At 40.3% G+C, this 24,651-nt stretch overlaps 1 protein-coding gene across 28 annotated transcripts in view; it reads left to right on the top strand.

Annotated features, from left to right (window-relative positions):
- The window catches only part of CTCF (CCCTC-binding factor), a 42,028-nt gene extending 22,514 nt beyond the window's left edge, over window positions 1-19,514 (top strand). For 6 of the 28 annotated variants that reach the window (XM_081513028.1, XM_081513029.1, XM_081513030.1 and 3 more), the window contains 10 exons: window positions 1,842-2,631; window positions 2,936-3,106; window positions 5,819-5,952; window positions 7,874-7,994; window positions 8,574-8,723; window positions 11,792-11,952; window positions 12,314-12,496; window positions 13,033-13,168; window positions 16,299-16,460; window positions 18,028-19,514. In XM_081513028.1, coding sequence (XP_081369154.1) covers window positions 1,851-2,631; window positions 2,936-3,106; window positions 5,819-5,952; window positions 7,874-7,994; window positions 8,574-8,723; window positions 11,792-11,952; window positions 12,314-12,496; window positions 13,033-13,168; window positions 16,299-16,460; window positions 18,028-18,206 — 2,178 coding nt within the window. In that variant the 5' untranslated portion in view covers window positions 1,842-1,850 and the 3' untranslated portion in view covers window positions 18,207-19,514. Of the gene's footprint in view, window positions 1-1,841; window positions 2,632-2,935; window positions 3,107-5,818; window positions 5,953-7,873; window positions 7,995-8,573; window positions 8,724-11,791; window positions 11,953-12,313; window positions 12,497-13,032; window positions 13,169-16,295; window positions 16,461-18,021 lie in introns of all 28 variants that reach the window. The other 22 variants (XM_081513015.1, XM_081513016.1, XM_081513017.1 and 19 more) reach the window with 8 other exon arrangements.
- The last annotated feature ends 5,137 nt before the right edge of the window (window positions 19,515-24,651 follow it).

The raw sequence follows: 24,651 nt of genomic DNA, 5'->3' as shown, positions 1-24,651 counted from the left end.
TAAGGGAGAATTTAGTTAAAAACAGGTTGTCTGCCAGATGTAAGAAATGTGTAAGATTTAAACCAGTTTTATTAATAACTTTAATATCAAATATCCAGTCAAGAGTTGAATCTCATTGTCTCACGGCATTTTTAAAAAACATTTGTTGGTTTGAATCAATACAAACAAGATCCGTAGATTGTGGTTGCTGTATCTCTTAAGCTTCTTCTGTCTATATCAGGGTTTCTCAACCTCTGCACTTACTGACATTTGGGGACCAATAATTCTTTGTTGTGAAAGACTCACCTGTGCAGAGCAGGATGCTTAGTAACATCTCTGGCCTCTACCCACTAGGTAGCACTAGATACTGACTGGTAGCTTACCTGCACAAGTAGTGACAACTGGAAACATGTCCAAGTCAAGTAATGTCCGACTTTTTGCGACCCCATGGACTCCAGGCTTCCCTGTCCATCACCAACTCCTGGAGCTTGCTCAAACTCATGTCCATTGAGTTGGTGATGCCATCCAACCATCCCATCCTCTGTCATCCCCTTCTCCTCCTGCCTTCAATCTTGCCCAGCATCAAGGTCTTTTCTGATGAGTCAGTTTTTCACATCAGGTGGCCAAAGTATTGGAGCTTCAGCATCAGTCCTTCCAGTGAATATTCAGGACTGATCTCCTTTAGGATGGACTGGTTGGATCTCCTTGCAGTCCAAGGGACTCTCAAGAGTCTTCTCCAACACCACAGTTCAAAAGCATCAATTCTTCAGCGCTCAGCTTTGTTTATAGTCCAACTCTCACATCCATAACTTTGACTAGACAGACCTTTGTTGGCAAAGTAATGTCTCTGTTTTTTAATATGCTGTCTAGGTTGATCATAACTTTCCTTCCAAGGAGCAAGTGTCTTTTAATTTCATGACTGCAGTCACCATCTGCAGTAATTTTGGAGCCCAAGAAAAGAAAATCTGTCACTGTTTCCACTGTTTCCCCATCTATTTGCCATGAAGTGATGGGACCGGATGCCGTGATCTTCGTTTTTTGAATGTTGAATTTTAAGCCAACCTTTTCACTCTCCTCTTGGATTTTCATCAAGAGGCTCTTCAGTTTCTCTTCACTTTCTGCCATAAGGGTGGTGTTATTTGCATATCTGAGGTTATTGATATTTCTCCCGGCAGTCTTGATTCCAGCTTGTGCTTCATCCAGCCTGGCATTTCTCATGATGTACTCTGCATATAAGTTAAATAAGCAGGGTGACAGTATACAGCCTTGACGTACTCCTTTCCCAATTTAGAACCAGTCTGTTGTTCCATGTCCAGTTCTAACTGTTGCTTCATGACCTGCATACAGATTTCTCAGGAGGCAGGTCAGGTGGTCTGGTCTCCCATCTCTTTAAAATTTTCCAGTTTGTTGTGATCCACACAGTCAGAAACATGTCCAGGCCTTGCCAAGTGTCTCCTGGCATAAGAACCACTGATCTGTAGGTTCTCCCTGTACCCTTCGCTTCTTTTTTTCTTCCTGGTGATTTCTTTACAAAAGACAATGAGTAGTTATTCCTGCAGTTTCCTTAAATCTGGGTTTCATGAATTTCATCCCTGTAGTGTACATTAATATCTTCTGTCACCAATTTCCTATTAATTGGTAGTTGGATCTAGAGGCTTGATCTGTTTAATATCTTTCTGTTTTGTCTTAAAAGACTGCTTCATAGATGGTATTGCCTTCTTCCACCAGGAGGTACATAATATCTATTGTGTCTTTTTGTAATATTAACAAACATCAGTAGTCTTTTTTTGTTTTAAAATGTATATGTTTTTGTTTAGATAAATTTTATTTTAAATAACAATCTGTGTTCTCCCTTAATAAAGGAAGGGGAAATGGAAGGTGAGGCGGTTGAAGCCATTGTGGAAGAGTCTGAAACTTTCATTAAAGGAAAGGAGAGAAAGACTTACCAGAGACGCCGGGAAGGGGGCCAGGAAGAAGACGCTTGCCACCTTCCCCAGAACCAGACTGATGGTGGTGAGGTGGTCCAGGATGTCAATAGCAGTGTACAGATGGTGATGATGGAACAGCTGGATTCTACCCTTCTTCAGATGAAGACTGAAGTCATGGAGGGTGCAGTTGCTCCAGAAGCAGAGGCTGCCGTGGACGATACCCAGATTATAACCTTGCAGGTTGTAAATATGGAGGAACAGCCTATAAACATAGGAGAGCTTCAGCTTGTGCAAGTACCTGTTCCTGTGACTGTACCTGTTGCTACCACTTCAGTAGAAGAACTTCAGGGGGCTTATGAGAATGAAGTGTCTAAAGAGGGCCTTGCAGAAAGTGAACCCGTGATATGTCACACCTTACCTTTGCCTGAAGGGTTTCAAGTGGTAAAAGTGGGGGCCAATGGAGAGGTGGAGACCCTAGAGCAAGGGGAACTTCCACCTCAGGAAGATCCTAGTTGGCAAAAAGACCCAGACTATCAGCCACCAGCCAAAAAAACAAAGAAAACCAAAAAGAGCAAACTGCGTTACACAGAGGAGGGCAAAGATGTGGATGTGTCTGTGTATGATTTTGAGGAAGAGCAGCAGGAGGGTCTGCTGTCAGAGGTTAATGCAGAGAAAGTGGTTGGTAACATGAAGCCTCCAAAGCCAACAAAAATTAAAAAGAAAGGTAAAATAAGTTTATCCATTATATTCTCAAAACCATTTGGGGATAAAGCACATAACTTTTAAAGATTGTGATGTGGGTATCAGTTTTTTACCCAGTCTAATAGAAGTTTTTTCAGATTGAGTACTTTTTTAAGTCCTGAAAAGAAAGAAATTTATTACTAGCATGACATAATTATGACTAAATATGACTTAATTGGGTTTAGTTATAAAAAGCTAACAAAATACATCTATAGAAGTTTAAGCTTAGGATTAATCTTAAAAACTTTGAAACCCTGCAACAAGTAAGTGTTTTATTTTGCATATAGGTGTAAAGAAGACATTCCAGTGTGAGCTTTGCAGTTACACATGTCCACGACGTTCAAATTTGGATCGGCATATGAAAAGTCACACTGATGAGAGACCACATAAGTGCCATCTCTGTGGCAGGGCATTCAGAACAGTCACCCTTCTGAGGAATCACCTTAACACACACACAGGTAGGTGCTGGATAAACATGTTGGGGACTACAGCTTAGCAAAGGCTTAAACTTGAGTTTTAAGTATCTTATCTTCTAAGCTGATTCCAGTGGGAGTAAAAGTGGTAAGACTTCTTTGTTCTTTCTTATGGTACCCTTTTTGTAATCTTGATTTATTGTAAGCAAGTGGACTTATGGGCAAATATAAAGAAAATTTATGAGAAGTAATCCAAATTATATAAGGATGGTGATTCAGATAAAGATTTTCTATGGTAGTTAACCAACCTATACTATTTCCTGAGGACATCACCATTGTGTTGCTAAAGTTTTAACAACAATGACAAAAACTAACCCCCCAAAATCCCAGACAACAATTGCCAGGCACTATGAGGAAGAACATTAGAAATAGAAATGTGGTCCTCCTCTGTAAAAACCATGGTTTCTGGTTGTTTTACCTCAAAGAATAAGCTATGGTTCATAAACCCAGAATGAAAAATTTAAGACACCGTTCCAGCATTTCAAACATTTGTTCATTCATGGTCCACACACACTTAATATTCTAATATTAGCTTCGTGTAGACTGTGGTCAGGTTCTGGTGTCACTAAAGTGGAGAGACTAGGCTGAAGCTCTCCTGAGACTCTCTTCAGGGCTCTTATACACTTATGGTGTCGATATTTGGCTCCAAGTGCTAACAGAAACCTCTCACCTGATTCTTCATGCAGAATAGCTTTCTTCTATCCAGATTCTCCACCTCATTTTAGATGACGACTCTTGTTTTCTCTGTGATGTGTTGGTTGTCTGATGAACGTGATCAAGTAGGAGTTGGCCTGTAAGCAGTATGCTGTGCGGTAGTGTATTTGTTAATGTGACTTAGTCATTTCTCACCAACTCCCTAGTTTCTACCCAGACTCTTGACGATGATAATATGTTTTATTTGGTAGTTTGAAAATCCTAGGGAAAAGACAGAAGACTGGATAAAAGCAGCTGAACACATTATAGGACTGCCAAAATGGGAGTGCCTTGATGTGGGCACTGTGTGTCTTGGTCAAGTCCTCAGCTTTGAAAATAAGAAATTTGGCTATTTAGGAGTGATTTGGCAGGACTAATTCATACTAACCAAACCCTCAAGAGTCAGGAGCATAACAACATCAGTTTATGGTGAAGAATGCACCTTTTTATTTTGTAGATTCAATAGTATTGCATCCTAGGGGGGCACCCTTGCTTGTGTCCAGATGCTGTAGCAATTGAACGGTGGCCTTGTGAGCATGGACCTTGAGTAGAGGGACATAGTCGGTCATGTGGTAGAACCTGATGAAAATTCATGTCCTACCGCAGTGTCCACTTGTTTCCTAATTGCCATGCTTAGGTCTATCGGAGGCAGGCCTCTTTCTCCCCCTTTGGTAATGCTAGGTAAACATTGGAAATTCTTTGTTTTCAGCTTACTGTGTCCTAATAGAAATTGATGTTGCTTTCCTTCTCTTGTTAATTGTTGTTTTACTTACCTATCTGTACCACCAGGGTGTACATTTTTCATACATAAGAACTCTATCCTTCACTCTTAATCCTCAGTGGTACTAAAGAAGCAAACTGAATAAATGAACATTCTTTGGAATTTTCTAATAATTACTATCATATCCAAACATATTGCTCTCTCCAGTATTCTCAATCTCTGGGAAGATCATTTCTGCAAATGGGCTGATCCCATTGATAACATTGTGAGTCTTCCTAATTCCATTCTCAAAGGTAGCCTGCCTTTGATTTTACTGTTTGAGATTACCTTGGTGTTCACTTCTTACCCACGATTACAGATGGTAATAATAATAACCTATGAAAACAGTACTGTGTTCTGCTGTCAGCTGTATCTCTTTAATGTGAATATTACTTGGTCATAATATTTCCAGTGCAGTGTTCGGAATATAAAGTGGCTAGAGAAGATCTACTAAAGTAATGTTACATTATGGGGCTACTATGGGAAGACATATTAAAAACAATAAGATTATCTCAGTGAAAGGAAAAATAAAACAAGAAAAAAACCAAGAAATATAGAGGATATAGTATTAGTTCAAAAAATATTTAAATATTCCATGATTTAACATTCAGATCACAGAATATTAGATATGGATATTTGAAAACAATCTTGTTTAAATCACATAACATAAAAGGCAATACTACTTTTAAAGCCTTTGGTAAATTTCTAGAATACCTTATGAAACCAATTAAAATAGAAAACATGTTATTATATTTCTATTTTTTTTAAAAAAGAAAAAGTTGGTCAATATGGACAGCCCACTGGTTCTGTGTATATAATTTCAATACAGTAAGTTTTGATGTGTAGAAGGATCCTGAGTCAAATAACTATTATTTCTGTGACCTCTACTTGGTAGACATTGAGGTTTAAAAGATATGTTCTGTATTTTTTTAGATGGGTTGAAACAGGTGTTTCTGTTAACCTTCAATCCATAGTAATCAGAATATTCACAAAATAGGGATAAAAAAGATTTTGTATTTAAAGACAGCAGACTCAAAGTGGTAATTAAGAGAAACTAAACGTTTGGCATGTGTTTTTAATATTTTGAGATCGGTGTTGTAAAGTCAGCTGGGCTCACCTATAGCTCCTTGCAGGCATGGTTGGTGAGATAACCAGCGTCCAGCCTCATGCCGCAGTTGTGCCACACATTGAACTCTGTAATTAACCATGTCCTTGTCTTTCTGTTAATGTCCTCCTTTCCCTAGGTACTCGTCCTCACAAGTGCCCAGACTGTGATATGGCCTTCGTGACTAGTGGAGAATTGGTGCGGCATCGTCGTTACAAACACACCCATGAGAAGCCATTTAAGTGTTCCATGTGCGATTACGCCAGTGTAGAAGTAAGTTCATTGTAGAAGTTCAGCTCCCTGTTGATTCCTTGTCTTAAGAAGATCATGATTCCTGTGTGAGGATAGTTTATATCCTATAACACGAGATAGAATATCTTACTAGATTACTACCACTCCTCCTCCCCACCACTAGAAAAAAAATTCTGTAATGAGTGTGAAAGGTTTACCCATTAGAAAAAGAGTACTAATCCATCTGTTATTAATGTTACAGGCAAATTCTACCAGACTTCAAAGAAACAAGTCACTATACCAAGAGTATTTTAAAAATGGAAAATTTTATCACCATAATTATTTGAGGTTACCTTGTTACCAAAACTGGATTTAGGATACTTCTAAAAAGAAAACTGTATCTTTTTCTCACAGAAAAGCCAAAATTTTAAATAAATTAACAGACCAGATTTAGTAATAGAATATTACTAAAATGTGATTATTAAATGGAATGTATCTAAAATGCAAGAGTAATTCAGCATTAGGAAATTATTGTTGTGTACTACATTGAGAGATTAAAGAAAAACCACATGATCATTTCTGTAATTGAAAAACTATAAAGTTGATACTTGATACTGTTTAAAGTTCTAGCAAGTCAAGTGTAGAAGAAAATGTCTTTATTATGAGGAGTATCTACTGGAAGCCTGTAGTAAACCTAGCCTAAGTAACTTTGGAACAAGATACCCATTCTCACAGTTAGAATTTCAACATTGTATTGGAAATACTAGGTAATAGCATAAAATAAGTAGTGAATTATAAATGGAAAGACAAAACTGTCATTTCTTATAGACATTTTCTTACATAGAAAATCCAAGAGTATTGGCTGAAAAACCTAGAACATTTGAGTTCAGTCGAGTGGTCAGATCCAAGGTAAATACATAGGAATCAGTGACTTATTTTATACCATACCAATACTAGAAAACAGGTTCAAATTCTAACACAATAAAAATGACCTGGGGGTAAACTGAACAGCAAAAAGCACCTAATACCTGTAAGAAGAAAATGTCTCAGATTTTTCCAAAGGACATTAATAAATACACATTTCAAGTTGATTCTGAATTCCAACTGGAAGTGTATATATGAATGACTAAAAAATTTTTGAAAAAGGAATGAAGGACTTTTGCTATTGGCTATCGTAAAACTATATGATAAATGAAGACAGTGTGATGTTGGAGCAAGGAAAAAGAGTTGGCTGAAAAAGAATAGATCCTACGGTATATAGGAACTTGATATGTGATAAGTCCTAGAGAGAGAATTATTCAGTAATGTTGGAACCATTCTTTAGCCTTACAGTGTGTGAAATTTTTACTGTGTAGAAGTACAGGGGGATTTTAGTGTAAAAATTGGAACACTTTTTAGAATTTTCAAGTCAAATGTTAGTGAGTATTTGAAACTCTCCTAATTAGAGTCACTCTTTTGTTGGAAAGGTACCCAATTGAACATGAAAAGCGTAAGTCCATAGTGAGGAAGGTGAGAGGCCGCTGGTGCCTGACCTGTCTGGGAAGTGCTGTTGAAAGAAAGAGAGACTGAGGGGAATTAAAATGCACTTATAAACTTGGATTCATGTTTGTTAGAAACTTGATCCATAAATAAGCATGAATTATTTTAAAACTATTCTGGTGAATTTCAGACATATAAAGAAGTAGACGGAATAGTATAATACACCCCCGTGAACCTATCACCTAGCCGAAACAGTTAATAGTAACTCATCTTGACGCATGGCCTATCCATTTTACCCTCTTCCCTTAGATTATGATAGGGATTTTAGAGGCAGCAGTTAAAGAGGAAGAAATACTGTCCTTTAGACTTTTTCTGTTATGAGCTTCAGTTTCCAAAACCAAAGCTTTTGTGCATGACCCATGGTATTCATGTCACAACCTATGTTAATACAGGTTTAAGAGGTTTTGTTGCTTTTGTATTTCAGGTCAGCAAATTAAAACGTCACATTCGCTCTCACACTGGGGAGCGTCCTTTCCAGTGCAGCTTGTGTAGTTATGCCAGCAGGGACACATACAAGCTGAAAAGGCACATGCGAACCCATTCAGGTAGGACTTCTCCCTTCCTTGCATTAATGAACCACTTTTTAGTGGATCCCATGGCACCATGTGAACCACCACATACCCCTATTAGTTACCCAAATGGAAACGGGCATGAGAATAGTATATAACTGACAAATGTTCTCTGGCATACCTTCAGAATTCATTGCTCTGAATATACATTGGAGAATGGAAAATTTTACTGTTAGAAGTCTGGGTAGATTACCTAACTCAACTTGTCAGTTTTCCAAAGTACAGTCTTTTTCTAAAAAGAAAAACTTGCAAGTCCTCCTGCCATCATCCCATCTGCTCTCCTCCAAAGGTAAGTACTGCTGTAGAAACTACTCTTACTAACATGGAGGACTCTGTGGCAGAGCTGGACAGAGCAGCGTTGGTGGCCACAGTTTGGGACTTCTTATTCATCTCTGAAGATAGGCCTGAGCCAGGCAGTGGGCTTGAGCCTCATCCCTCCTGAGTTAACTGTAGATCCTCTGTGGCTTGGCATATCAGCCACCTGGTAACCCTCCAATTAAATGGTAGTTATTTAGTCATTTCATCTAATTTGTTCATTCTGTATTTTCTTTGAAGGGGAAAAACCTTATGAATGTTACATTTGTCATGCACGGTTTACCCAAAGTGGTACCATGAAGATGCACATTTTACAGAAGCACACAGAAAATGTGGCCAAATTTCACTGTCCCCACTGTGACACTGTCATAGCCCGAAAAAGTGATCTGGGTAAGTCAGTTAACTAGTGGCAAATGAAAAATAAATTTTGACAAATCTATGAAGATAATGATAACAGGTTACTTCCTTTTCTGACTTCGTAAGTTTTGTGTATTGTGAATGGCCTGTTATTTAATAAAAGTCATTGCTTATGCTATTTTCTTCTGTCTCTTCTTTCTCTTACTGAAGCTACACTACAAAATTTTTTCCTGACTATAGCTCATCTATAAATAAATGGCAGCTGTAATGAGAGAAAAGTGTATTTTTAATTAGTAGCCGTCATTGGTAATGTTAAAAGTCCCCAAATAGGGAAGTAACATTAACATAGTATGGTTCGAACTGAGGTCAGTCCACTTCAGTTTTTTGGTTTTTTTTTTTTCCAGAATATTTGTACTTTCTTTAGGTAATTAGACTGTTGTATTGATTTGGTGATAGCTATAATTCTGTACATAATTAAGCTAGAGTTAATGTAAAGGCAGAGTTTACTGGTAGAAATTTTAGTATGACTCATATACTTAAAGTCACCTGAATTTATCCCTTTGTGTTTCTTATTTAAAATAGTTGAAAATACTGCCCCAGTCTGTTCTCTGTCCAAAATGCATTGCTCCCTGCAAAATAATAATGCATTTAGATAAATTGTACCTTGCAGGTTGTCTTTATACTTTTATTTTACTTTTTTACTCATTTGATCTTCACAGCAACCATATGAAGTCATCAAGGCATATTTATTTGAGCTTTGTAGGTGATAACCAGGTGTCTTGACCAAAGTGATACAACACAGCTTATGAGTGGCAAAGCTGTACTTGAGTCTTCTGGAACCCTCTAGAGCTGTTTCTCACACTGGGGCGTGTATAAGTACCTAGGTCATATCAGGAGCATACCAAACCATATCATAAACATGGCCTGTCTTTCTGCAGCATTGGTTTTACTCAAAAGGTTTTGAGTAAAGTTACACAGTTGAACTAGTATCTTAAAACATTTTGACATTAATATGACTATATTGAATAAACTGCAGACCGACATAAAACATTTTTAAGATGAAACCGTGAGCTTGAAGTAGAGGACATTGGGTTCCACGTAAGATCCAGTGGGTTGTGTGTTCATCCTACTCTGGTGTAGAAAGGATTTTGTTAGAAAAATTTAAGAAGTACTGTCCTCAGATTAATGAAAGAGTTTTACTGTTCTTACTATCTAGAAACTAAAACCTAAACCAGTAATATCTCATGGCACTGTGTGAACTGTTAGGCCACTGTTTGGATTATCCAATTTTTTTTAAGTTATTCACTACCCTGATGCAAATGAAAACCTTGAATGTTTTATACTTTCATGATAACCTCTTAGACCCTACATAATGAGCTCTTTATGAGGTAGTTAAGGAACTGTCAAATAATAGTTATCTCCTCAAACCATTCCCAAACAAGTTTGTGTTCCCTCTTTAAAGCAGGTCTGATTTCACATTAATATGCAGTAATTAAGATTCATCACCCTGGGACACAGGAAAGCATGGGCTTTGGAGGCAGACCTACCAGAGTCAAGATTCACCTCCAAATACTTACTGGTTCTAACAAGTGTTTGTTTTTTTTTTTAACTTCTATATAGGAATAATTCCAACCTTACAGAATTATTATTGTAAATATTTAATAAAAACATATGAAAGTCTTACATTAGCTGTTAGGTCTCTCTATCTGAGGAGCAGAAATTGCATCTAAGAATTATTTGAAATGATATATGTATATATAAAACATCTTCATATAGTGAACCTGTGTAGAGATTAAAAAAGTGAACCATCCCTTTCTCTTACCTTATTTCCATTCCCCAGAATTGGCCCTCTTAAGTTTGATGTGAGGCTTTCCTGGTGGCTCAGTGGTAAAGAATCCACCTGCCAATGCCTGGAGGAGGAAATGGCAACCCAATCCAGTATTCTTGCCTGGGAAATACCATGGACAGAAGTGCCTGGTGGCCGTAGTCCGTGGGGTCACGAAAGAGTCACACACTGTTTAGCGACTAAACAACAACAAAAGTTGGAAGTGATAGCACCTTGATTGAGCAGATGGTTAGCACCATAAATTCTTAATCCTAATCGCAGCTGGGCTCCCCAGTATTCCAGCTGTTTGTCCTCATCAGTTGTGTTCCCATTCTCCTCAGTGAGTGCGTCCCATTAATTCATTCCAGAAATGTTTGAGCACCTGCTATGTGGGAAGTACTATGACAGTAGGGTAAATCATTAACTTTGTTTAAACCTCTAATCTTCCTTCCCTTTTCTCTTTGCCTCCTTGGTCTCAGTATGTAACCTCTTTTCTTACTTTACACACACAGAAAATACAGCAAGTTGAAAGTTCAAATTTCCTCTTTCCAGATGTGTAACTTACCTGCATTCATCCTCTTTCCCCATCGTCTTCTAGAGACCTTGTGTCACTCTTTGTGTCTGTGGTCTGTCCCTTTCCCCTGATCCCATTCTCCTGTGTTCCTGGCAACCTTTACATGGTCAAGTATTGCTTCTTTACCTTCATTTTCATGTTCTCACTCCTTAATCTTTCCTTCTCAGCCAGTCCTCATCAAGAGTTATATCGCTCACAGTCCTCTCTCCCTCAGCTTCCTTCCCATCTGGCATTTCAAATTCAACATGTCCAAAACTGGGGTCTAAATCCCCTTTGCCCCCTTGCCCCAAAGACAGACACACAGCTCAGGCTTCAGCCCTGTTCCACTTGCTCCTTGTCTCAGTAAGTGGCTCCACCATCTGCTCAGTTTTCCAAGCCAGAAAACTGGAGGTCATTCCTGATACCCACCTTTCTCTTCCTCACTCTGGTCAGTCACTGAGTCTTGTTGATTCAGCTTCTTAGGTCTCTTGTCAGGTCCCCTTCCCTCCATACCCACTTCCATCTCCAAACCACCACCTTCCCTCACCTGTCCTGTCTAGTCCATCTCAACTAGTCTCTCCATGTCTGTTTTTACTCCTTTTTTTCCATTTTCTGTATAGCAGCCAGAGTAATTATATTCAGAAGCAGAAAGAAACGTGTTCTTAACTCTTTGAGATGTTTGTATTTTCACAAGTTGGACTGGGCTTTGTGTTTTGCTTTCAGGTGTCCACTTGCGAAAGCAGCATTCCTATATTGAGCAGGGCAAGAAATGCCGATACTGTGATGCTGTATTTCATGAGCGCTATGCCCTCATCCAGCACCAGAAGTCACACAAGAACGAGAAGCGCTTTAAGTGTGATCAGTGTGATTACGCTTGTAGACAGGTAGGAACCTTCATAGTTAGAAAACGGTTGATGTCTCATCAGTGTTGGGTTTTATCAGAGGGTTTTTATATATATCTTATATGAAAGTAAGTCCAGGACTTGAGAGAAGGGAAGAATTTGGTACTGGGGCCTGATGCTTGGGAGTGATCTACAGAAGCAGCCCAGCAGAAGTGAGCATATCTGTGCTAGGATTTGGGGAAGCAGTTTTGTACCCCAGTAAGGTTTACATTATCCTCTCAGTAAGCAGTTCTGGGCCTGGACCCTTGGAAGAGAAAGGTCTTTAGAGCTACGCATGCAGGTGGTGGGAGATGGCAGCCCTACGACAGGCTCTGAGACCTTCCTTCACCCCGTTGTCTTTCAGGAGAGGCACATGATCATGCACAAGCGCACACACACTGGGGAGAAGCCTTATGCCTGCAGCCACTGCGACAAGACCTTCCGCCAGAAACAGCTCCTCGACATGCACTTCAAACGCTATCATGACCCCAACTTTGTCCCTGCGGCCTTTGTCTGTTCTAAGTGTGGGAAAACATTTACACGCCGGGTAAGAGTCAGAACTTGTCTTCCTCCCTTACAGTTCTTGATACCATTCATGTTCTTGATCTTCTATTGCAAAGCAGGGCAGTTTTCTCCACTGAGATTATAGAGATAAACTATCATTTGGAAAGGGTCACTCATCCTCACCCCACCACATCACACCTGTCCATATGTGAACCCCTTCCACTGATGGGGAACTCAGTATTTTTTAACAGGTCTGTCTTCACTTAGGGTCATGTTAGTCAGGTCTGCATAGGACAGGGAGCTTGGTCTGATTCTCCCCTGCTCAGAGGACCTAACCCCATCTTCTGAGCAATTCTCCTCTCCCACCCACCCTTTTCTCTCTCCACCCACTCCAGATGGAGACCATTTTCCCTGAATGGGAAGAGTATGTTCAGGACACACTTAGCAGATACTAGAACATTGAGACTTAATATGGATAACCACCCTCCTGTTGTTTTTTTTATTAAGCTAAAAGAGAACTTCCAATTTTAATCTTAACTTTTTTAGTAATGTGAACGAGGATTGTGTTCCTTTTGTTAGAATACTATGGCAAGACATGCGGATAATTGTGCTGGTCCAGATGGTGTAGAAGGGGAAAATGGAGGAGAAACAAAGAAGAGTAAACGTGGAAGAAAGAGAAAGATGCGTTCTAAAAAGGAAGACTCCTCTGACAGTGGTGAGTTACTTTTGTTTCTTGATTTAGTTAAATGTGGCAGGTTTTGGTGCAGTTTACAGTGTATTTACGTAAGGACGTGCTGGAATACAGAGATAAGCCATTCTCTCATGCTTCCTTTAAACCTCTACTCTTTCTGATGTGTGTATATATTTACAACAGCAGTTAGCTTATTCCCAGAGCAAATTTTTCTTTTTTTTTTCTTATGGTGTTCCATTGCTTGATAAGATATGTTGTGTTCAGTTAAAGCTAAAGCAAAATTAATATCTTTATACTCAGTTTACTCAGATTAGTGATATTCTAAGGCCAGCAGAGTTTCTTTTCTATGTTCATAGCTTTTACATTTAGGAAGCTGGTCTAGATTTGAGCAGTGAATCTAATGGACATGAAGAAGGTTGCTTAAGCATCCTGACCAACTTCTGGTTTGACTGCCTGTGTCAGCCTAGCCTTGAGATGTGTTGATCAAATCCGTGAAGGTCAGCCTTTCTCTTCCTACCTTAATCTCCCCATTTATAATTTAAAACTTTGCCTATTTTCCTACCATTGATGTTCTTTGGGGTGTTAGTCATGAAATCCATGCAGAAGGTATATGTGTTGAGGTGCTAGACTCATGAAGAGGGTGGAGAACAAGAGTGTTGGTAATGTAGGAGTCACATTTGATGATACAAACTCATTCCAAAGTGTTAGGTTTTATAATGTAGGTACTTGGGCTACTGGCACCTAGTTGAGAAGGCACATCTGTGGCTTCAATATTGAAGACTTGTGGAAAAGGATATAGAGTTTTGTTTTGGGGATTGTACTTAATAGATGATGCCTAATGTAGTTCTAAGAAGTTCTCATTTTGTCTTCTGAACTGCTTGTCAGAAATAGTGGGCAAGGAAATGAAATTTCTGAAAACTGAATGTATCTGTCACTTCATTGGTGTTTTTTTTTTTATAAAATTTGTTCATGAAAGTACTAGGTCTTTTATATTTAAATATATAAGAAAGTCCCTTTTGGTTTTTTATCTTAATAAAGCCTTCACTTTTCTATTCAGAACTTTTATGGGGGAATATTCATCTAAGCATAAGAGTAATTTATTTTTTGCTGCCTTCTTTAGTGGAAAATCTATTTTAAGCAGTATCTTCAGTAACTGGGTTTTAAGTGACTTCCTCCTTTAAAATGTCAGTTTGCTTAATTTTCTTGTTTCACTTTGTTTAATTTTTATAAAAACACATCACTCTCTACTGAGAATCATTGTGGAATCCCTGTGTTTGGCAAAGAAATTGAGTGGACTGTTGGGAGGTGCCAAGAAACGTCAGTGGGCCTCAAGTACCAGCAGAGATGCCCAGATAAACTTGAGCTTCAGGATACCCGTAGTAGCTCTTGGTTGCCGAGCCTTCTGCTGCCACAGACATGACATACCTTTTTTCTCATGGTACTGCCATGTTCACTTCTGTGGTTCATCTCCCAACAAGACCAGCTCCACTCTCTAATTGTACTTTTACAAGAAACATCTTTCAGCTGCAGAGTTTAATGACAGTTCCTAATAGGTTTCTATGGTTCCTCCTTTCGTCTTCTGCATTGGAGAAGACAGGAGGAGGAGTTGCAGAGCTTTGTTTGGGGCCTATTGTCTCTTTATCCCAGGATATTTGGACTGGTGAAGGCCAGAATCCTATTTGTTCCCTCCCAGAAGTTGTGCCTGTTGGTTATCGACAGAAATTGACCACCAGAGTCTAATGCTATTTTCAAGGCTTCTAACCAAAATCTCTCCAATCCAATAAGCTTTTGACCCTATTAACTTTCTTTGTGTGCTTCTTCCCCTACGCCCCCCTCAGTTCTGACTGAATTTGTTTAGCTTTCTAGGCGTTGGGCCAACTTAGGCAATAGGGGGCTTGAATAAGTTCAGCAGGGAAGCATGTCATTCTTGACACGCTGCCACGTACCACTACGTTCCCCACATTTTCACTTAGGATTTCAGTCACTTGACAAGGCATTTTGTCCTGATGATCAGGCATTTACCCACAGATTTCTAAATTTAAACATTTGGTGTGAGCGAAAGAGAATGTGCTTGTAACCTGTGCTTCTTGGAGGAAAGCAGGCAGGATATCTTTTGTGCCATGGCAATGGGGGAGGGGCAGCAAGAGCTCTTCAGTGCCTACAGGTGTGGGCAGCAGGACACCCCCAAACTGTGGTTAGTTGTGCCTTATACTTATAAATCACTTTAGTTTCTCTTTGTTTCTATAAAATGAGGGTAATACCTCTTATTTAATGAAGCCTATATGGAATAATGGAGAATTTTTATAAACTCTGATGTGTAATGTAAAAAGCATCTGTGAGGATGTGGTAGAATGTAAGTTGCAGAGCACAATTACAGGTATTATCTCTTTGTGATCCTTGAGAGTGCTTTAGAGATTACACAAGGAAACTGAGGTTCAGTGTGGTTATCATCCCAGGTCACACACTTAGGAGATCTGAGACTCAAAATTGTATTATCAGCTCTTCATCAGTGTTCTTTCTACAATAGTTCCCTCTCCTTTTACGTGGTAATTGCTTTAGGGAGAAGGTAAGGGAGTTAGGAGGACCCACTGGGTTTGGGACAGCTGGGAATTAAATCCCAAAATTTGACCTTAACACTTTTCCTAGTAAATAGGACCTCACAGTGCTTCAAGAACTTTACACACACACACACACACACACACACACACACACACACACACACACCTACCTTCCACCACTCTTGAGGGGTCCACCTGTTTTATCCGTGGATAGTAGGTAGAGGGAACATTTGTTTCATTTTCAGCTTTAAACACCACTTGGCAGGGGCATTTATATAACTGGTGTAAGTTGGAGTTGCCTTTAAGAATTTGAAACTCAATATTTTGATATCTAAAGCTGAAAGAATATCCAATCCACATAAAATATGAATAACAGTATTCAAGTTGATTTGCTTATTGATTTAGCATTAATACCCGTTTACTTTCTTTAGTGCTGAAAACAAAAATTCCAGTGAAAAGGAATTTTTAAATGGGCTTTTAACGATGAAAAGAAATATTTAACCAGACTTCACAGAATATGTTGATTATTTGTGTGTTGCTTTTCCTTCCACCACTCGTATCCTTGCCCCACTGCTTCTTCCTGATTTCATGAGAAGAAAATGCTGAGCCAGACTTGGATGACAATGAGGATGAGGAGGAGCCTGCCGTGGAGATTGAGCCCGAGCCAGAGCCCCAGCCAGTGACCCCAACCCCACCACCTGCCAAAAAACGGAGAGGACGCCCCCCTGGCAGAACCAACCAGCCCAAACAGACCCAGCGTAAGTTGCTTGTCTCAGCTCAGTAGGCTGGCTTCCTCTCCTAACATGTGGGGAAGCCAGACGGGTCCTTTTTCTTTGGGTAGATGGGAACTGAGCCATGAGAACAAGTTAAGGTCACACTGGGAACAAATTCTCAGGAAGCGATTTTTTAGTTTTTTATTGGGGAACATCTGAGAAAGTCTCTAGAGGCCTGTTAATTTTCAGCAAGATAAAGTCCAGAGTTGAAGGGTACCTACTATGGGTACTGTCAATGTGGGCTGCTGCTGCTGCTAAGTCGCTTCAGTCGTGGCCGACTCTGTGCGACCCCATAGACGGCAGCCCACCAGGCTCCCCTGTCCCTAGGATTCTCCAGGCAAGAACACTGGAGTGGGTTGCCATTTCCTTCTCCAATGCATGAAAGTGAAAAGTGAAAGTGAAGTCGCTCAGTTGTGTCCGACTCTTCATGACCCCATGGACTGCAGCCTACCAGGCTCCTCCATCCATGGGATTTTCCAGGCAAGAGGACTGGAGTGGGGTGCCATTGCCTTCTCCGGTCAGTGTGGGAGGGTTTTACAAAACAATTAGAATTTTAGTCAGCTGGCAAAATTGACGTGGTAATGAATGTAATGTATAAGAGCCAAATCTTAAAGGATGGAGGAATAAAGGGATTTCCATGATGACAGTGTCCCTCCTAAGAAACCCAGGCCCATGGATTCTGTTGCTGGCTTCCTGATTTATGAGTGGACATTGGGCAGCAGTCCTGTATTGGACATGGCCCTTGTAATTGCAGGCTCTAGGGAGTGTCAGGTCTCTGTTCTATTCATGAATCTTCTAAAAGCTGGCAATTCTTTTTCTTTCTTCAACAAATGCATATTTTTTAATATGCTCCTTGAGCCCCATGTCGAAATGTCTTATTACAGAGGGGTGGTTGGAGAACTACTTGACCTACAAAAATTTGAGTGAACAAACTGGTGGTAGGGCCCTTGGTGTTGGACAGCTTCAGACGCAAAAATATCAGGTTCTGGAACTTCTCTGGAGGTTCAGTGGCTAAGACTGCACTCCCAATGCAGGGGCCCCCAGGTTCGATCCCTGATCAGGGAACTAGATCCTGCATGCCACAACTAAGCTCGTGTGCCACAACTAAGACCTGGCACAGATGAATTTGTTAAAAAAGTCAGGTTCTTTTGCTATAGGTGAGTCATCTCTAAAACAGACCTGCCTACATCCTACACTCTGAAGTATTCCTTGTCTCGTACTGTCTGCATTTTTTGCCTGTGTCATACTTACTATTGTGAAGCCCTAATTTATGAGATAAAGGAGAACTTAAGATTTTTAATACATGATTTGGGAGGCATATGAAGAGGAATGTCAGTGCTTTTGTTTTTTGGTACTATCTAGAGTATTTGGGCTTTGTGTATGGCCACATTATAGGTTATTAAGTCTTTTTTATTGACGTTCTCTATATCGAAACTGAGGCTTTCCTGTGTTGCTGACTTTGATTTAGTGTCAAGTCTGAAAAGACCCTTGCAATTCTTGGGGGCTTTAATGGAGCATTTGTTTTCTTCATGCTCTTCTTTGCCAGCAACAGCCATCATTCAGGTCGAAGACCAGAATACAGGTGCAATTGAGAACATTATAGTTGAAGTCAAAAAAGAGCCAGACGCAGAGCCTGCGGAGGGGGAGGAAGAGGAGGCCCAGCCAGCTGCCACAGATGCCCCCAACGGAGACCTCACGCCTGAGATGATCCTCAGCATGATGGACCGGTGATGGCAGGGCCTCGCTCCTTGCCAGGACTGCTCTGGGCTGTGTTTAAACGGCCTGCATCTTAATTTTTCTCCCTTCTTTCTTCTTTTGGCTTTGGGAAAAGCATCATTTTACCAAACATACTGAGAACTAAAACTTCAAGGATGATGTTAGAAAATGTGATTTAACTAGAACTTGCTGTTTGATGTTAGCAAATCATGGAATGTTCTGAGTCCCTGAGGGTTTACTGTGAAGTGCTGAGGACAGTGTTCACGCCTCCCTGGTTTTCTGAGATGGAAACAGAGACATTGAACCCTCTCTCTTGCAATGGTAAACCACTCCAGAAACCACCACCGGGTTTCCCAGAGTTCTTACGGTCTTCTTCCCAGGAGAGTTTTTAATTGTAAATGCAAACTTGGGAAGTACTTAGACTTTTAAACTGGTTTTTGCTTTTGCTTTTCCCTGACTCCCTTTGCTTGGAGTCAGCTGCACACCAGTAGTATGGCATGCTACAATTGGTTTCTGTCCTGAAGACTTTGCCTCTTTCTTGGCAAAGTTTCTGGTATGGTCAAGCTTGTAAATAACTTTTTTTACATTTTAATCTTTTCCATTAATTATGAGGTTGAAAAGAAGTGCAGTGTAAGAAAACCCAGCATTTTAATTACTTGCAAATTAAGTTACTACAGACGGTAGTTTGTAAACGTTGACGAGGAATTGGATCACAATCATGTCGCAGAACAGCACCGAGCCTGCTGCCCGCTAGTGACGGACACCCACATGGAACATCATGATTTCCCAACCCATGGAGCCAGCATTTGAACCTTGTACAATTAACTTTGAGTTATGATTTCCCATCTACATTTTCTTTGCTTTGTTCATAGCTGAGTTTCGTGTTTTATAAATCCTCTGTTGAAGCAGAAGGGTGATTATGAGTGGGTCACAGCAGCTCTTAAAAGCTGGGCCAGGAAATTTTACTAGGTCAGTAATTTAAACTTCGGATCTTCAAAAAAATAATAATGTGAAGCAAAACCAACTCAAAGTGATTCTTGCACATGAACTGTCACATGTTTAAAATGTGTTTTTTAGAGAGCCTCAGTCTTGCTGATTTCAAACACTTTTTTCTTCTGTGTATTGCTTTTAAGAGAGCCATCAGTTAGCTATCAGACTCTAGGTTGATGCATTTTGTACTTAGCTGTACTGTGTGATATTTTTCATTATTTTAGGACGCCAACATGAGACCTGTAATAAAATATGTAATGGGGTTGAAAGCTGGGGAGGAGGATCTACTGCTGTACAGCTAATAAATCATAACGGATTAACAAGTGCTCCGAACACCCCCACTTGTGTGATTCCTGCCTAACCAGGGGCCCAGAGGGGTCTGTGTGCATAACCTCAGGCAGCTCAGGCCTCTTTCAGAAGCAAGCTGTGCTTCCAGGATGACCACTTCTGTCTAGCAGATGGGCAATGATCTTGGCAAGTGATGGAATATTGAGGGCATCCTGCTACAAGTTTTAATGCCCCAAGAGTGTATGAGTAGAGATGTGAGTCTATACAGCTGCCAGCCCCCATGATCCACATAAAGAGTGGATTCCCCGCAGTAGAGCAGGTGGACCACGGAGCTGAAAGGAAAAGGGGCCGATGGGAAGCTCTGGCCTCAAGATCTCAGCTCAAGATTTCCCTGGTGGTACAGTGGATAAGAATCTGCCTGCCAATTCAGGGGACATGGGTTTGATACCTGGTCCAGGAAGATTCCACATGCCGCATGGCAACTAAGCCCGGCACCACAGCTACTAAAGCCCATGCACCTAGAGCCTGTGCTCCGCAACAAAAGAAGCCATTGCAATGAGAAGCCTGTGAACCTCAATGAAGAGTAGTCCCCACTCACCACAACTAGAGAATGCACTCATGCAGCAACAAAGACCCAGCAGAACCCAAATGTAAAAAGATTAATAATAAATAATTTTTTAAAAAAAATCGGCTCACGGAGGACTGGGATCAATGCATCAAGCTTTGCTAAATGCAGGGGAACAGAGAGAAACTGGGCCCTAGAGAAGTTCTTCTCTAGTCTGCCCTAGAGAAGTTCACTTGAAAGGGGAGACCGCTGTGCCACTACCAGACTGTGGGGAAAGAGACCTAGAGAGCATAGCTCCCTGTGAGCACCTGAGAAGCAGGATGGGAAGGGAATGTGTTAGGAAGTTTCTGTATTGGTGAATTACCATCTTGCTGTTGGCCATTTCTGGGCAGATTGCTCTGGCAGACCCATTTTAGGTGAAAGCTTTGGCCACAAGTTACAGGGTTTTTTTTGTTAACTGAAGTATAGTTGATTTGTAATGTTGTGTTACTGCTGTCCAGCAGTGTGATTCAGTTATATATACATTCTTTTTTTTTTTTAAATACTCCTTTCCAGTTTGGTTTATCATAGAATATTGAATATAGTTCTCTGTGCCATACAGTGGGACTTTTTTTTTAATCCATTCTATATATAAAAGCTTAACATCTGCTAATCTCAACCTCCCTCTCTGTCCTTCCCCCTTGGCAACCACCAGTCTATTCTCCATGTCTGTGATTCTGTTTCTGTTTGATAGATAAGTTCATTTGTGGCATATTTTAGATACCACATATAAGTGATATCATATGTTGTCTTTTTCTGATTTACTTCATTTAACATAATAATATCTAGTTGCATCCATGTTGCTGCAAGTAGCATTTTTCATTCTTTTTTATGGTTGAGTAGTATTCCATTTTATGAACATAGGGTGTGTATATGTATTTGAATTATAGTTTTGCCCAGATATGTGCTCAGGAGTGGGATTGCCGGATCATTTGGTGATTCTGTTTTTAGTTTTCTGAGGAACTTCCATACTATTTTCCACAGTGGCTGTACCAACTTAAATCCCCACCAACAGTGTAGGAGGGTTCCCTTTTCTCCATACCTCTCTAGCATTTATCGTTTGTACGTTTTTTTATGATGTTCATTCTGACTGTTAAGAAGTGGTACCTCACTGTAGTTTTTATTTGCATTTCTCTAATAATTAGTGATGTTGAATATCTCATCATGTGTATATTGGCCATCTGTGTTTCTTTGGAGAAATGACTGTTTAAGTCTTCTGCCCATTTTTGGGTTGGATTTAATTTTTCATTGTTGTATGAACTCTTCATATATTTTGGAGATTAAGCCCTTGTCGGTTGCATTATTTGCAAATATTTTTTCCATTCCATACGTTGTCTCTTAGATTTTTTATGGTTTTCTTTCCTATGCAAAAGCTTGTAAGTTTGATAAGGTCCCATTTGTTTAGTTTTGTTTTTATTTCTGTTGCTTTGGGAGACTGACTTAAAACATTGGTACGATTTATGACAGAGAATGTTTTGTCTATGTTTTCTAGGAGTTTTATGGTGTCTTGTTCTGTGTAAGTCTTTAAGCCATTTGAGTTTATTTTTGCGTATGGTGAGAGGGTAGGGTGTGTTCTAAGTTCATTGATTTACATGCAGCTGTTCAACTTCCCCAGCACCACTTGCTGTAGAGACTTTTTCTCATTGCATATTCTTGCCTCCTTTGTCAAAGATTAATTGACTGTAGGTGTGGGTTTATTTCTGGGCTGTCCGCTCTGTTCCATTGATCCATGTGTCTGTTTTGTGCCAGTTTTGATTACTGTAGCTTATAGTACTGTCTCAAGTCTAGGAGGGTTATGCCTCCTGCTTTGTTTTTCTTTAGGACTGCTTTGGCAATTTTAGATCTTTTATGGTTCCATATGAATTTTAGGATTCTTTGTCCTAGTTCTATGAAAAATGTCATGGGTAATTGATAGGGATCGCATTAAAACTGTAGATTGCTTTGGGTGGTATGGACATTTTTCCAATCCAAGATCAGGGACTATCTTTCTATTTCTTTGAATTATCTTCAGTTTTCTTTTTTTAATGTTTTATAGTTGTCATATTTAAGTCTTTCACTTCCTTGGTGAAGTTTATTCCTTAGTGTGTTGTTTTTGGGAGTTATGATTTTAAGAGGTATTGATTTTTGTACATACCTTTTCTGATGTTTCATTGTTGGTGTAAAGAAATGCAGCCAATTTCTCTATGTAATCTTGTATCCTGCTACCTTGCTGAATTCATTTATCAGTTTCTAGTAGCTATTGTGTGGAGTCTTTAAGGCTTTCTGTATATAGTATTATTTCATCTGCATATAATAATTTTACCTCTTCCTTCCAATTTGGATACCTTTTGTTTTTCATGTCTGGTTACCGTGGCTGGGACTTCCAGTGCTGTGTTGAGTAGAAGAGGTGAAAGTGGGCATTGTTATCTTATTCCAGGTTTTCATGGGAAGGCTTTCAGCTTTTCACCATTGAGTATATATTGGCTGTGGGTTTGTCATAAATAGCTTTTATTATCTCAAGGTAATTATAGGGTGCTTTTCTTTTTTTTGGCCACACCCCATCATGGCATGAGGCACTTCCCTGACCAGGGATCAAAGCCATTGTGCCCCTGCATTGGAAGCGTGGAGTCAACCACTGGACTGCTAAGGAAGTCCAGGGGGTTTTAACCAGAATTTGAACTTACTGGTTTTCAGTGAAAAATAAGTAACAGAAGACTAGATGTGTGAAGTCTTTGGCTGGTTGGTAGTGTTCATGCAGTTGCATCTCCCAGAAAATTGGTATCATCTGGGACTATGAACCAGACAGTCAGCAACTTGGATTGAATGTTAGTGGCCTGAGGCTGTCAGGCATTTGGTCTCTATCCCGTGCATGGGCTAACGCCTGCTGCCACCAGGGAGCAGAGTATCTGCTACCAGAGTTGTTTCAGTGGGCAGGCAGCTTTTTAAAAAATTTTTAATTGGAGTATAATTGGTTTACAGTGTTGTGTTTCTGCCATACAATGAAGTGAATCAGCTATATGTATACATATATCCCCTCACTCTTGGACTTCCCTCCCACCTCACCTCCATCCCACCCGTCTAGGTCATCACAGAGCACCGAGCTTAGCTTCTTGTGTTTTATAGCAGCTTCCCACTAGCTAGCTATTTTTATAAATTTTATTTTAAATTATAGAGAATTCTCTGGTGGTCCAGTAGTTGGGACTCCGTGTTTCCACTACAAGGAGCCCAAGTTTGACCCCTGGTCGGAATACTAAGATATTGCAAGCCATGTGGCATGTTCCCCCCCCAATAAATTTTTTTAATATAATAGAAAATCTCTTAATAGAACAGCAAGCAGTTTATCTGTATTTTCAACATAGCTTTCTATTATTGTGTACATTCAAATTGTTTACAAGCAGATTGGTTTTGCTTGGGGAAGGGGCAAGAAATGACGTTCTGATGCAGATAAGGCTGGAAGGGGATTCCCTCCCTACCCCCCTACCCTGCCTCACCATTGGCATATCCCCATGATACATCCTGTATGACTCCATTAAATGTAAAACCTTCTCCCAGTACTCCACACCAGAGAACTTTTGACAGGAACCTTGTGGCACTTCTGGGAGCTGCAGCCTGGCCTGTCATCCTGTACTACTGGAACAAGTGGGGCTTATTCCTCATTATGAGCTTTTAGCATTTCTTGAGCGCCCACAGGGTGTCGTGCTGTCTAGAACACACAGACGGTCTTGAACAAATTGAAGGCTTCTCTCCCTCTTGAGTCACTCACTTGTGGGAGCTGAGCCCCATGTGTTCACTAGGCCTCTGATAGCAGTTATGTGTGTTCTGTCACTGCCACCTTGATAGCAAGCAGTTATGGAGATGTGTGGCTAGCCTAGCACCCCTGTCCTAATCCCCAGGCTCATCCTGGTTTCCTCCTCCACAGCCCTCTGCTTACTCCCATAGCACTCACTAGACAAGGGCTGATGCTACCAGTGTGGCTGTTGGTCTTGAGAATCCCGCCACATGGGAGCAGCTCAAAGCCTTTGGCATTTATTCCCTCTTGTGTTTCTCATTCGTATCATTCTGAACAGAAAAATCCAAGAGAGGGAGGTTTTCTGTCTTTCTGTTCTGGAGTCTTAGGTTTGTCACAGTAAGACCTGGCAACTGTGAGTGTTCACTGAGTTCCAGATACTATTGTGAGCACTTCTCTTAATAAACATTTAATCTTTACACTCTGAGGTAAATTTAAAGTTCCAGCTTAGAAAACAGAAACTGGAAGCCCTAAACAGAAAGATGAAGTGATTTTACTCAGTGTCAAACAGCTGTTAAGTGGAATCAGGACTTGAATTCAGGCAGCGTACCTTCAGAACTTTCATTTCCTGACCACTTGGCAATACTGTGTGTGAGCTCACGCCCTAGAAGCAGTTGATGGATTCTGTGGTCTTCAAGAGTCTTAACTTGAACTCTCTCCCTTCAGATGGGGAGGCAGCAGAACAGGACTTCCTCTTGCCTCTGTTGGCAGGAACTTAGCTCCCTCGCCAACTGAGTCCATCCCTGTGGCTCCTGGGCTGCCACACCTGGGCCTGTTGCTTTAAGGGAGGTGGCTTCCTGCAAAGTTTTTTA

Source organism: Giraffa tippelskirchi, chromosome 7 (assembly GCF_054371585.1).
Source record: "Giraffa tippelskirchi isolate mGirTip1 chromosome 7, T2T-mGirTip1v1.2.pri, whole genome shotgun sequence".
In the NCBI taxonomy this organism is placed as follows: Eukaryota; Metazoa; Chordata; class Mammalia; order Artiodactyla; family Giraffidae; genus Giraffa; species Giraffa tippelskirchi.
This window is presented reverse-complemented; position numbering and strand designations above follow the sequence as displayed.